The sequence below is a fragment of the Convolutriloba macropyga genome, chromosome 9 (genome assembly GCF_964194025.1).
Source record: "Convolutriloba macropyga chromosome 9, txConMacr16.3, whole genome shotgun sequence".
Lineage (NCBI taxonomy): Eukaryota > Metazoa > Xenacoelomorpha > Acoela > Convolutidae > Convolutriloba > Convolutriloba macropyga.
This window is the reverse complement of record NC_134476.1, coordinates 24475627-24489781: the sequence shown is the minus strand read 5'-3', so window position 1 is coordinate 24489781 and position 14155 is coordinate 24475627. Positions and strand designations below refer to the sequence as shown.

The 14155-nt window shown below is 33.5% G+C and overlaps 1 protein-coding gene across 1 annotated transcript in view; it reads left to right on the top strand.

Annotated features, from left to right (window-relative positions):
* LOC142346160 (uncharacterized) overlaps positions 1–14155 on the top strand; it is a 439331-nt gene that overhangs the window by 392763 nt on the left and 32413 nt on the right. Inside the window, exon 36 of the mRNA XM_075398669.1 lies at positions 726–848. Coding sequence (XP_075254784.1) covers positions 726–848 — 123 coding nt within the window. The remainder of the gene's footprint in view (positions 1–725; positions 849–14155) is intronic.

Genomic DNA, 14155 nt, shown 5'->3' with positions numbered 1-14155 from the left:
TCATTTTATGCGAAATCATATACTGCTAGAGTTGCAACCTTTAGGCACACCAATTGTTGATTGTTGTTGATAGTAAATGTCATCTTACTAATAATGGCATTTGAATTTCCACTTTTGTCGATTATTACTTCGGCGGCGTTTAAACAGTTTTCAAGGAAGCACAGCTGTTATTATCTTTGAACAAATAGCTAATTTGACTGATAAGGCTCTAATTTCTTCTCTATCATTATGCACTTTTGGTCAGCTGTTTGTCAATGTGTCTAAAAAATGTGTCGCTAACTTCATCTCTCTGTTTTAAGCAGTTCATTTTAACATTAAAATTTCTTACCGCATTGAACTTATTCCTTGCAAAAAAGACTGCAGCACCCATATTTTTGCACCCTGATCCTCTGCATGCTAACCACGACCTCTTCCTCTTCAGTCATGTTCTTTTCTTGCCGACGTGTCTTTTGTGTTCGGATGATGTAAAAGCTGAGTACAGCAGACTTATTAAGAATTTAAGGTCAATTGCAAATTGCGATAAAACATTTTTCTCTCTCTCTCTCACTCAACGAAATTCACAGCAAAGTCCAACAAAAATTGGCGGCAAACTTTAGGTCGAAAAGTGTCCAAAAAACTTTCACCGCAAACGTTGCATTTCTTGGAAAATTTTCAGGAGGTAGCAAAACTAAAAGGAATTTTGAAAATAACGACGATTTCTTTGTTGACTTTAAAAAATGTTTTAGAGTGAGGGGTGTACCAAACAATGTGGAGAAGAGACTTGCTTACAAGAAGTTTGTCAAAGATGCATTGCAAGCTAAGGAACAGCCGCTTAGTAGAACGAACAGAACTCAACTAAAATTAAATGCGTAAGTGAAAATTCGACTGCAATCAGATTTAGTCATTTTTGTTCACACGCACCTGAGATGAGCCCGAGTTTGAGGCCTTTGATACTTGTACGAAGCTGTTCGAAACACTCAAGTGTCTTAGTTAATGAAACGGAATTTGATTTGGGGTTTTTTAGTCTTATAAAAAAATCCTACTCCTAGTCTAATTGCTGAAGAAAAAAGACTGCATAGACAGCTATGATCCAGGTGGATTCCAGACACAGACAGTCAGGGTCCCGTAAGACCAAAAATAAGATTCGGGACAATTTACTATCTGCAGATCTCGTCTGTTGTATAATTAATTGCACTCAAACGAAGTTTGTAGCAATTATAATAGTCCTGATGGTCTTTTTTACGCGATTTTTCGCTTGACCGATTTTTCGTCTGACCCATTTTACCTTTCGTCCCTAAAAAAGGTATAAACAGTTAGCTCCCAACGGGCATTAAGTTTCATTACAGGCACTTAGCCTTGTTTAGTAGTCCTTCAAGTGCTTAGTGTGGTGAAGCTACTAGGAAGGCCGTAGTTAAAGGATAAAATTCATTTTTAGGGGTTTTTGGGCCCAAAATGTTGCAATTTTTCGTGTTCTTCGTCAATTTTCAAATTTTTTGTTGGACCAGTCTGAAATTGAGGCTGGCTAAAGTTGCTAGAGGTCTTTTTCAAGACATAAGTACTTTTTATGATCATTTTAAGAGCTATATGTTTTGGTAATTCAAATGAAAACACGCAAATTTATACTATTTTTCAATTTTTTTTAAGCTTTTTGAACATTTGTCATTTTTTGAGTTTTTTCAGCCCTAACTTTCAAGGAACATCCTCTAGGTTTTAATAATATGTTAATGCATACTTTTTATTGGCAATGAAAGGGTTTTAAACACTTTAACATCACAAATTTTGGCATTTTTGATTTGTAACAAGAAAGTGCATTTTTTCCCTTATTTTGACATTTTTAACATTATTCAGGTTTCTCCAGTGTTAGGGATTAAAAAATTTCGTTAGGGTTTTTTAAAGTTGTAATTTTTTTAGGCTTCTACGGCCTCAAGAGCCAAAAAACCTCCTGTTTTTATAATAGGTCACTGCATAGTTTCAAGACGTAATGCAATGTTTTCAAGAATTTAATATAACCAAGTTGAGCATTTTTTTTTTAATTTTGCAAATTTTTCAAGCTTTTTTTTAATTTTTTATATTTTTCCCGCACCAGGAGGCCAAGGACCTCCTCTAAAGTTTCATATTCAGCTGTTGCATAGTTTCTAGAGTTTATGGATTGGTTCTAGATATTTCAATGACTCCAGTTTTAGCAATTTTTTGAGAAATTTTTTTTCAAGTTTTTGGATTATTTTTTTATGTTCCAAATTTTTGGACCTTTAGGAGCGAGTGAAACGGTTTACAGCTTAAAATAAGGATACTGAATAGTCTGTTGAGACAATAAAATGGTTCTGAAGATATTATTATGACGAATTTTAGCAAGATTTTGTTATAATTTGCTATATTTTTTTGTCCTTTTTGTTGAGTTGAAAATGTTTGTCCTTTTGTGAGTTGAACGATAATTACCGGCCAACAAAACTTTCTGTATCTTGCATATGGTTTACAAGACAGAACTCCAGAGACAAAAGTTGGTTTCGAATATTTTTTCACTCTTCAACTTTTCCTCTGTGATTTAATTACTGACAAGGCTAGAAAACTAGAAGGCGCAGAGTCTAATCTCATCAGGGGAAGTATTCCTAGCGCTCTCTCTCTCTCTCTCTCTCTCTCTCTCTCTCCCTCTCTTTCTATCTCTCCTCTCTCTTTCTGTCGGTGAAGGATCCTTTTCTTGTCTTTTTTGTTTACTAGTTACCTCTCGCACGCTATCTCTCTTTTACTCTTTTTTTTTGATGCGCACATCAGCTGCGGTTAGGTGGCGTAATTTGAACATCTTTGCCCTCACCTCACGCTTCTGCAATTAAGCTAAAGCTAGCCTCACTAAACCTTGGCTAGCTATTGACAAAGCCAACTGCTCGCCGGTGGTTTGAGAGCAATTCGCCCGAGCAATTCGCCCCGTTTGTTTGTGTTATTTTACAAAGTGGTCACAACACAATCAAAATTGTTTGATCTTGACGATAACTGGTCTCTGGACCAATTGCTTGCAGTCACTTTCCAATTTTCATCTCCAGTAGTATGACCACCTTGGTTCAGTGACCTCATAAAGGTAATATGTGTAAATGGGGTTCAGAAAACGACTTCTAGGAAAAAAATGTTCAGTTACAGAAATAAATTCATTCAACGAATCCACAATTTATCGCTATACTCGTTAATTACCAGATTTTATTGAAGCGAAGAACGAACTGCGCTAAAAATACAGTATAATCTAAATGCTTGAAAAATGGCCTCCAAACACATTTATATATAGGCATTGAAGAGGCTTCCAGATTGAACAGATTTGTTATGCTGTTATGGAGTGAGGGATAGATATATATGAGCACACCGAAAATGACCAAGATCAGATACAGGTGATGCAGAAAAAAACTTTGACATGATTCCACCTAGCGAGAACTAATTCGAAAAGAAAATCCAAACAAGATGGCTCACTTGTTCTCTGCGTGGCCTGAGAGCACAGCATAAATCAAATCAATGTATATCAAAAATAATATTTCAGAAAAGTTTTTTATGACACTAAGCTTTATTTTTTGTTTACCAGCCTGCTTTGAAAATGTAAGCTTAAGTTAATTAGCTGAAGTTTGAAGCAGAAACAACGGGGGAAAGCATTTGAGTCTTCAGTGGAACTAAAAAAGTCTTTAAATTATATTTACGAAATATTTAGCTGCAATTGAATTTTGATGGATGTTACTATGAACTATTCCTGAAACGTGCTGTGACAAAACAGAAAAACTAAACAGGAAAATTTGAACTCTTTTGCTTTATTGACTTTTTGATTCATCTCAATCAATATTTTTTCTTTAACAAATTTAGAAATTAAAGATTTTAAAGAAAATAAATAGATTTAGAAATTGAAAATAATTAGATTTTTTTCTGATTCAAAATTCATTGTTTTTTATACACTCTAACTGTCTTGGCAAGAACTTTTCAATAAAAAAGTAGTAAATGTGGCTGTAGAAGTCACAGTGGTTTTATTACAAAATTTCTGATTCCTTTTTTATCTAGATAATCGAAATTGAACCAAAAAAACGTTCAGGAAACAGCGAATCCACGTCAACTGTATTCAGTGAAAACCATATCAATTTAGGCTATTTGTAGCTTTAACACTTTGTTTCAGAAAAGTAAAATAGGGGAAACAAACATTTTTTTTCAAATTGTCTTAAATATTTCAATTATGTGGCTTGCATAATCAACAAGACAAAACTGTCTCAATTTTTCCTAAGTTCTATTGAAAATATCCCCACAAAAGGCGTTTTGTTGAATTTAAGGAATTAAACTGCTTGTACAACCAAATGGAAATTAGGCAGTTGTCAAAACTAGCTGAAGAAGCGGCTGAAACGAATCCATCCATCTGTTTGCGAAATTGAAGATAATAGCAGACCTTGAATACTTTTCAGGCAAAAAAACGACAAATAAAATGGCAATTTTGACTAACGGATCCATTTCAAAATCACTGATGCGTTTTGTTAACAATAAAGCAGATGGGGCTACACAGTTCAGAAAAAAGGTTAAAAAATAAACCTAGCTAGCACATGCAGAAAATAGCGGCGGTAGCTTTGTAGAACTGCAGTCTCATAAAGATAGTAACAGAAACAGGCAAACATAAAATTCTTCTTCATTCAAAACTGAGATGTTAGAATTTGGTTAATAAGATGTTGTAACATAAAATCTCGACAACGAAATTAAAAAACATGAGAAGATCAGAAATAGCTTCAGCTATCGCTTTGCCGCTATTAACAAACTTTTTTGAACCTGTGGTTTCAAATTAATCAAAAATCATGTTATTACACAGGATGAGCGAAGAACCCTAATAACGCACCCTTACTACAGGCTAAACTAGTTAAGAAAAATTACTATAGAAAACTGAAGGGTAGGCAAAAATAAGCAAACTTGATTTACTTTTTCAAAACAGGTAGCGTCTCACATCTTGCAAAACCTTTTGATGGCTTCAAAGAGCGACCAATTTATGAAGAAGAGGCTGTAACGCCTTTTAAACAATAAAAAACTCAGTTTTCTTTTCTGCAATTTGAGGAACATTTTCCGAAATCATAACAGAGATGTTTTTAGAGATGTTTTCGTGACAACAGCAGAGATGTGGCAGCACTGACTTATTTATAAGGCTTTGGTAGTTTATAAACCTGTTTAAAATAAGTTCAATAAAACAAAACTCTTGAGGCAACATTAAAACATGAACAATACGAATTGTCATCATTAATAACTTTCAGGCAATTAATCAGAAAGTGCTTTGAATAGAACTAGAATTAAATAATATCTACAATTTTTTCAAAACAACTGTTTTCAAAGTAAAAAAAATTATCAGAATCATAAATTAGTGATTCCACAGTTGAAATTAAGCGCTAATAGAATTATTGTGTTAATGTTTAACAACGATGGTACAGAAATTGGAAATTGAAAAGTGGATAACACTAAAAGCAGCAATCAAATCACTGCAAGTCATTAAAAACCAACAAAATCTTGACTTTTCTCTTTTATCAAAAATAGTCGTTTCGTCCTCAAGCTTCGTGGTTTTTTCTCTGCTGCCTCGTTGTAATTACATGGTCCGCGACATGATGTTCTCCCACACATTTGGTTTCCAATTGATATCAATGTGATCACTTTTATGAAGTGTCCTTTGAAAAAAACGACTGAACCAAAAAAACCACATAAAAAACTTTGAAGTTGGAACTCGATGATAGCTAATTTCATATAAGGAGCTGATCCTAGTTACTTATATTTTTTGTTGTTTTAATGAACGAAACAAATTTGAGAAAAAGTTGCATTAGTGGCAAAAAACGTGGTCAAAATTTATAAGCACAATCAAAGAAGTGTTTGATTTCTTTTTGAAATCTGTGTAGTCCAGAAAGGTACAAAATGCAGAATGAGTCATTGTTGATTGATGGTCAGTTATTTGTGTATGCAGACAAAGTGCAAGCTATCACTATAATATATTTTTTTTATAAGTTGTTCGGGTGCGATGTAAAATCTGTTTATAATTTTTTGATTTTTCAAATAGACAGATCGCAAATGATTTCTCCATGTTTATCAAGAGTTAAAACAGGAGTTAAAGCAAACTGAACAATGGATGAGAAGTTAGTTGAGCACAGGTGAGGTAGGAATTAAAAATTCAACAAGAAATTGGTTAAAAATTTTTCGAGATTTTTTTCCCAATAAACGCATTTTTTTTCTGTATAAAATGGAGATATCGATGAAAACGATAGGATACTTTATTTTCAAGGGTTTCCTTGAAAAACCCACTCGTTATCGATTGATTTAGGACCAAATTTCAGCTAAATTTGATCAAAAATTAGCATAAAATGCCGAAAAGTGTAAGAAAAAAAACGGTGAAAATTTTTTTTTCCAAAAAGGCAAAAGTCCTAAGATTTCTCTTTCTAGTAAAATGCCTCAAGCAGAGTGCTTCGAATTGATACTACTTATCCTAGTCTTGGGTAGCCTAAAAAAGTCAAAAATTGTCGGAGCAAAAAAAGTGGTGCTAGCATAAAGTTCTCCCAATTTTTTTCGCAATCGTCATGTTGTAATTTTGCAGAGTAATTTGAACTTTTGCAGATTTAACTCAACACCTGCAATGAATCAGAACCGGGCGTTATTGATTAGATTAACAAAATTAATACTATTAGGAGAAGTAAGACCTCTAATATCCTCAAAAACGAATATATTCACTCGTTTATACTGACAACTTTAGGATTACTTATCTGCAACCTTTGCAGGTAAGCGTAGTTGCAGATTAAAAAATTTTGCAAAATTATCAGCAAAAAAAGATAATCCAAATACTCCTCTGGCGCAATTTATTATGAGCTGTTGTTAACCTAGTGCAAACCTAACCAAATTATTCAGTTTTACAAAAAAAACATGTGAATTCTTCAAAATACTCGTTGTGGAAAGAATTTGGCGGTATCTTCGGCTGGAAACGCATGGAAAAGAGCCGATGAACCATTACTCCAGCGCTGCACTCGCAGCAACTTGTTTTGCGTTTTAGTTCTTTGACAAAAAAAAACAAGAAAAGATTACGGAACTTCATCCACTTTTCCACATTATCTTGTTGGGCTATATCGTGGAACTGTTTGGATACTTTTTTTCAATTCTTCAGACACAATGACCATTGGTAAAGGATCAGTTCGTTTCTTCACGCTAAGAGGGTTGATACAGATCACTAAGAAGACAATATAAACAAACTGGTTTTCTTCTGCACTTTTCTTGAAACCGAACATCTTTCCAGTATAATCTCAACAATTGAAAACGTTATTAAACACTATAAAAACTTATTTTTTTCTATTTGTCATATTTTTTCCACCATTTTTCTCCACCATTTTTAACTTGTCGTATTTTCCCCACATTGATTATTCTCGTTTTATTGCTTAAACTGTGTGCGGCGAAAAACAATACAACATTATTGAAATCTACAATATTGAAGATTAAGTTCGACAGCGAAATAATGCAATTTTCATGTGGGGGGGGGGGGGGGTACTTGGGGGGAGGGGGTGTAGTGGGGGTGGGAGAGTTCGTAAGATGGTGAAGGTGGGGTAGATGCGCGGCGTCTTTATTAAAATAACCTCTTCACCGTAAATATTACCAGCAGTTCCTACTTAATTCATATACTTTACACAATTACAAACTAAGCTACTGTTAAAGTCCAATGTTCGAATCAATATTCCTATTGGAGTTGAAAAAACATTTTGTACCGGAGGAACTAATTGACCGTATGCAAAATCTTTTTTACAGAAAACTATATGTTATTTTGGAGCCCAAGAGAAAAAAGGAGGCTGCAAAACAAAGTCCCGTTATAAAGAAATTTAAGCTGATCAATTTTTTGGCCTTGTATCGTTTCAACAAAAGTTAACTTTTTAAAAATAATATCCGCGAGTGCTGATGCACTTAAATTTGAACTCGATTTTTGTTTTGAGTTAATTTAAAGGAGCAAAAAGATGCAATAGACGTGTTTAGCTATTCTATTGCACTTTTTTACTCCTTTAAATCAACTCAAAACAAGAAACGAGTTCAAAATAGCATCAGCGCCACGAATTCAGCGCACGCCAAATGTTTTTTTTTTTTTTAAAAAAATTGTTGAAAATATACAAGGGCACATGCAGAAAATAGCGGCGGTAGCTTTGTAGAACTGCCTTCTCATAAAGATAGTAACAGAAACAGGCAATCATAAAATTCTTTTTTATTCAAAGCTGAGATGTTAGAATTTGGTTAATAAGATGTTGTAACATAAAATCTCGACAACGAAATTAAAAAACATGAGAAGATCAGAAATAGCTTCAGCTATCGCTTTGCCGCTATTAACAAACTTTTTTGAACCTGTGGTTTCAAATTAATCAAAAATCATGTTATTACACAGGATGAGCGAAGAACCCTAATAACGCACTCTTACTACAGGATAAACTAGTTAAGAAAAATTACTATAGAAAACTGAAGAGTAGACAAAAATAAGCAAACTTGACTTACTTTTTCAAAACAGGTAGCGTCTCACATCTTGCAAAACCTTTTGATGGCTTCAAAAAGAGACCAATTTATGAAGAAGAAGCTGTAAAGTAACGCCTTTTAAACAATAAAGAACTGTTTTATTCTCTGCAATTTGAGGAACGTGTTCCGAAATCATAACAGAGATGTTTTTAGAGATGTTTTTCGTGACAACAGCAGAGATGTGGCAGCACTGACTTATTTATAAAGCTTTGGTAGTTTATAAACCTGTTTAAAATAAGTTTAATAAAACAAAACTCTTGAGGCAACTTTAAAACATGAACAATACGAATTGTCATCATTAATAACTTTCAGGCAATTCATCAGAAAGGGATTTGAATAGAACTAGAATTAAATAATATCTACAATTTTTTCAAAACAACCGTTTTCAAAGTAAAAAAAATTATCAGAATCATAAATTAGTGATTCCACAGTTGAAATTAAGCACTAATAGAGTTATTGTGTTAATGTTTAACAACGATGGTACAGAAATTGGAAATTGAAAAGTGGATAACACTAAAAGCAGCAATCAAATCACTACAAGTCATTAAAAACCAACAAAATCTTGACTTTTCTCTTTTATCAAAAATAGCCGTTTCGCCCTCAGGCTTCGTGGTTTTTTCTCTGCAGCCTCGGTGTAAATCTTGGTCCGCGACATGATGTTCTCCCACACATTTGATTTCCAATTGATCTCAATGTGATCACTTTTATGAAGTGTCCTTTGAAAAAAAACGACTGAACCAAAAAAACCACATAAAACTTTGAAGTTGGAACTCGATGATAACTAATTTCATATAAGGAGCTGATCCTAGTTACTTATATCTTTTGTTGTTTTAATGAACGAAACAAATTTGAGAAAAAGTTGCATTAGTGGCAAAAAACATGGTCAAAATTTATAAGCACAATCAAAGAAGTGTTTGATTTTTTTTTGAAATCTGTGTAGTCCAGAAAGGTACAAAATGCAGAATGAGTCATTGTTGATTGATGTTCAGTTATTTGTGTATGCAGACAAAGTGCAAGCTATCACTATAATATAATTTTTTTATTAGTTGTTCGGGTGCGATGTAAAATCTGTTTATTATTTTTTGATTTTTCAAATAGACAGATCGCAAATGATCTCTCTATGTTTATCAAGAGTTGAAACAGGAGTTAAAGCAAACTGAACAATGGATGAAAAGTTAGTTGAGCACAGGTGAGGTAGGAATTAAAAATTCAACAAGAAATTGGTTGAAAATTTTTTGAGATTTTTTTCCCAATAAACGCAATTTTTTTCTGTATAAAATGGAGATATCGATGAAAACGATAGGATACTTTATTTTCAAGGGTTTCCTTGAAAAATCCACTCGTTATCGATTGATTTAGGACCAAATTTCAGCTAAATTTGATCAAAAATTAGCATAAAATGCATTAAAGTGTAAGAAAAAAACGGTGAAAATTTTTTTTTCCAAAAAGGCAAAAGTCCTACGATTTCTCTTTCTAGTAAAATGCCTCAAGCAGAGTGCTTCGAATTGATACTACTTATCCTAGTCTTGGGTAGCCTAAAAAAGTCAAAACTTGTCGGAGCAAAAATTGGGGCTAGCATAAAGTTCTCCCAATTTTTTTCGCAATCGTCATGTTGTAATTTTGCAGAGTAATTTGAACTTTTGCAGATTTAACTCAACACCTGCAATGAATCAGAACCGGGCGTTATTGATTAGATTAACAAAATTAATACTATTAGGAAAAGTAAGACCTCTAATATCCTCAAAAACGAATATATTCACTCGTTTATACTGACAACTTTAGGATTACTTATCTGCAACCTTTGCAGGTAAGCGTAGTTGCAGATAAAAATTTTTCAAAATTATCAGCAAAAAAAGATACATGCAACTTATTTAATCCAAATACTCCTCTGGCGCAATTTATTATGAGCTGTTGTTAACCTAGTGCAAACCTAACCAAATTATTCAGTTTTACAAAAAAAACATGTGAATTCTTCAAAATACTCGTTGTGGAAAGAATTTGGCGGTATCTTCGGCTGGAAACGCATGGAAAAGAGCCGATGAACCATTACTCCAGCGCTGCACTCGCAGCAACTTGTTTTGCGTTTTTTCTTTGACAAAAAAAAAACAAGAAAAGATTACGGAACTTCATCCACTTTTCCACATTATCTTGTTGGGCTATATCGTGGAACTGTTTGGATACTTTTTTTTCAATTCTTCAGACACAATGACCATTGGTAAAGGATCAGTTCGTTTCTTCACGCTAAGAGTGTTGATACAGATCACTAAGAAGACAATATAAACAAACTGGTTTTCTTCTGCACTTTTCTTGAAACAGAACATCTTTCCAGTATAATCTCAACAATTGAAAACGTTATTAAACACTATAAAAACTTATTTTTTTCTATTTGTCATATTTTTTCCACCATTTTTCTCCACCATTTTTAACTTGTCGTATTTTCCCCACATTGATTATTCTCGTTTTATTGCTTAAACTGTGTGCGGCGAAAAACAATACAACATTATTGAAATCTACAACATTGAAGATTAAGTTCGACAGCGAAATAATGCAATTTTCATGTGGGGGGGGGGTACTTGGGGGGAGGGGTGTAGTGGGGGTGGGAGAGTTCGTAAGATGGTGAAGGTGGGGTAGATGCGCGGCGTATTTATTAAAATAACCTCTTCACCGTAAATATTACCAGCAGTTCCTACTTAATTCATATACTTTACACAATTACAAACTAAGCTACCGTTAAAGCCCAATGTTCGAATCAATATTCCTATTGGAGTTGAAAAAACATTTTGTACCGGAGGAACTAATTGACCGTACGCAAAATCTTTTTTACAGAAAACTATATGTTATTTTGGAGCCCAAGAGAAAAAAGGAGGCTGCAAAACAAAGTCCTGTTATAAAGAAATTTAAGCTGATCAATTTTTTGGCCTTGTATCGTTTCAACAAAAGTTAACTTTTTAAAAATAATATCCGCGAGTGCTGATGCACTTAAATTTGAACTCGATTTTTGTTTTGAGTTAATTTAAAGGAGCAAAAAGATGCAATAGACGTGTTTAGCTATTGCACTTCTTTGCTCCTTTAAATCAACTCAAAACAAGAAACGAGTTCAAAATAGCATCAGCGCCACGAATTCAGCGCACGCCAAATGTTTTTTTTTTAAAATTGTTGAAAATATACAAGGGCAAAAAATTGATCAGCCTAAATTTTTTTATAACAACACTTTGTTTTGCGGCCTCCTTTATTCTCTTGGGCTCCAAAATAACAGATCTAATTTTCTGTTATGAACAAATAATGATGTGTGAACAAATCATGATGTGTGAACAAATCATGATGTGTGAACAAATCATGCTGTGTGAACAAATCATGATGTGTGAACAAATCATGATGTGTGAACAAATCATGATGTGTGAACAAATCATGATGTGTGAACAAATCATGATGTGTGAACAAATCATGATGTGTGAACAAATCATGATGTGTGAACAAATCATGATGTGTGAACAAATCATGATGTGTGAACAAATCATGATATGTGAACAAATCATGATGTGTGAACAAATCATGATGTGTGAAGAAATCATGATGTGTGAACAAATCATGATGTGTGAACAAATCATGATGTGTGAACAAATCATGATGTGTGAACAAATCATGATGTGTGAACAAATCATGATGTGTGAACAAATCATGATGTGTGAACAAATCATGATGTGTGAACAAATCATGATGTGTGAACAAATCATGATGTGTGAACAAATCATGATATGTGAACAAATCATGATGTGTGAACAAATCATGATGTGTGAAGAAATCATGATGTGTGAACAAATCATGATGTGTGAACAAATCATGATGTGTGAACAAATCATGATGTGTGAACAAATCATGATGTGTGAAGAAATCATGATATGTGAACAAATCATGCTGTGTGAACAAATCATGATGTGTGAACAAATCATGATGTGTGAACAAATCATGATGTGTGAACAAATCATGATGTGTGAACAAATCATGATGTGTGAACAAATCATGCTGTGTGAACAAATCATGATGTGTGAACAAATCATGATGTGTGAACAAATCATGATGTGTGAAGAATACATGATGTGTGAACAAATCATGATGTGTGAACAAATCATGATGTGTGAACAAATCATGATGTGTGAACAAATCATGATGTGTGAAGAAATCATGATGTGTGAACAAATCATGATGTGTGAACAAATCATGATGTGTGAACAAATCATGTGTGAACAAATCATGATGTGTGAACAAATCATGCTGTGTGAACAAATCATGCTGTGTGAACAAATCATGATGTGTGAACAAATCATGATGTGTGAACAAATCATGATGTGTGAATAAATAATGATGTGTGAACAAATCATGATGTGTGAACAAATCATGATGTGTGAAAAAATCATGATGTGTGAAGAAATCATGATGTGTGAACAAATCATGATGTGTGAACAAATCATGATGTGTGAACAAATCATGATGTGTGAAGAAATCATGATGTGTGAAGAAATCATGATGTGTGAACAAATCATGATGTGTGAACAAATCATGATGTGTGAACAAATCATGATGTGTGAACAAATCATGATGTGTGAACAAATCATGATGTGTGAACAAATCATGATGTGTGAACAAATCATGATGTGTGAACAAATCATGATGTGTGAACAAATCATGATGTGTGAACAAATCATGATGTGTGAACAAATCATGATGTGTGAACAAATCATGATGTGTGAACAAATCATGATGTGTGAACAAATCATGATGTGTGAACAAATCATGATGTGTGAACAAATCATGATGTGTGAACAAATCATGATGTGTGAACAAATCATGATGTATGAACAAATCATGATGTGTGAACAAATCATGATGTGTGAACAAATCATGATGTGTGAACAAATCATGATGTGTGAAGAAATCATGATGGATGAACAAATCATGATGTGTGAACAAATCATAATGTGTGAACAAATCATGATGTGTGAAGAAATCATGATGTGTGAACAAATCATGCTGTGTGAACAAATCATGATGTGTGAACAAATCATGATGTGTGAACAAATCATGATGTGTGAACAAATCATGATGTGTGAACAAATCATGATGTGTGAACAAATCATGCTGTGTGAACAAATCATGATGTGTGAACAAATCATGATGTGTGAACAAATCATGATGTGTGAAGAAATCATGATGTGTGAACAAATCATGATGTGTGAACAAATCATGATGTGTGAAGAAATCATGATGTGTGTACAAATCATGATGTGTGAACAAATCATGATGTGTGAACAAATCATGATGTGTGAAGAAATCCTGATGTGTGAACAAATCATGCTGTGTGAACAAATCATGATGTGTGAACAAATCATGATGTGTGAACAAATCATGATGTGTGAACAAATCATGATGTGTGAACAAATCATGATGTGTGAACAAATCATGATGTGTGAACAAATCATGATGTGTGAACAAATCATGATGTGTGAACAAATCATGATGTGTGAAGAAATCATGATGTGTGAACAAATCATGATGTGTGAACAAATCATAATGTGTGAACAAATCTTGATGTGTGAAGAAATCATGATGTGTGAACAAATCATGCTGTGTGAACAAATCATGATGTGTGAACAAATCATGATGTGTGAACAAATCA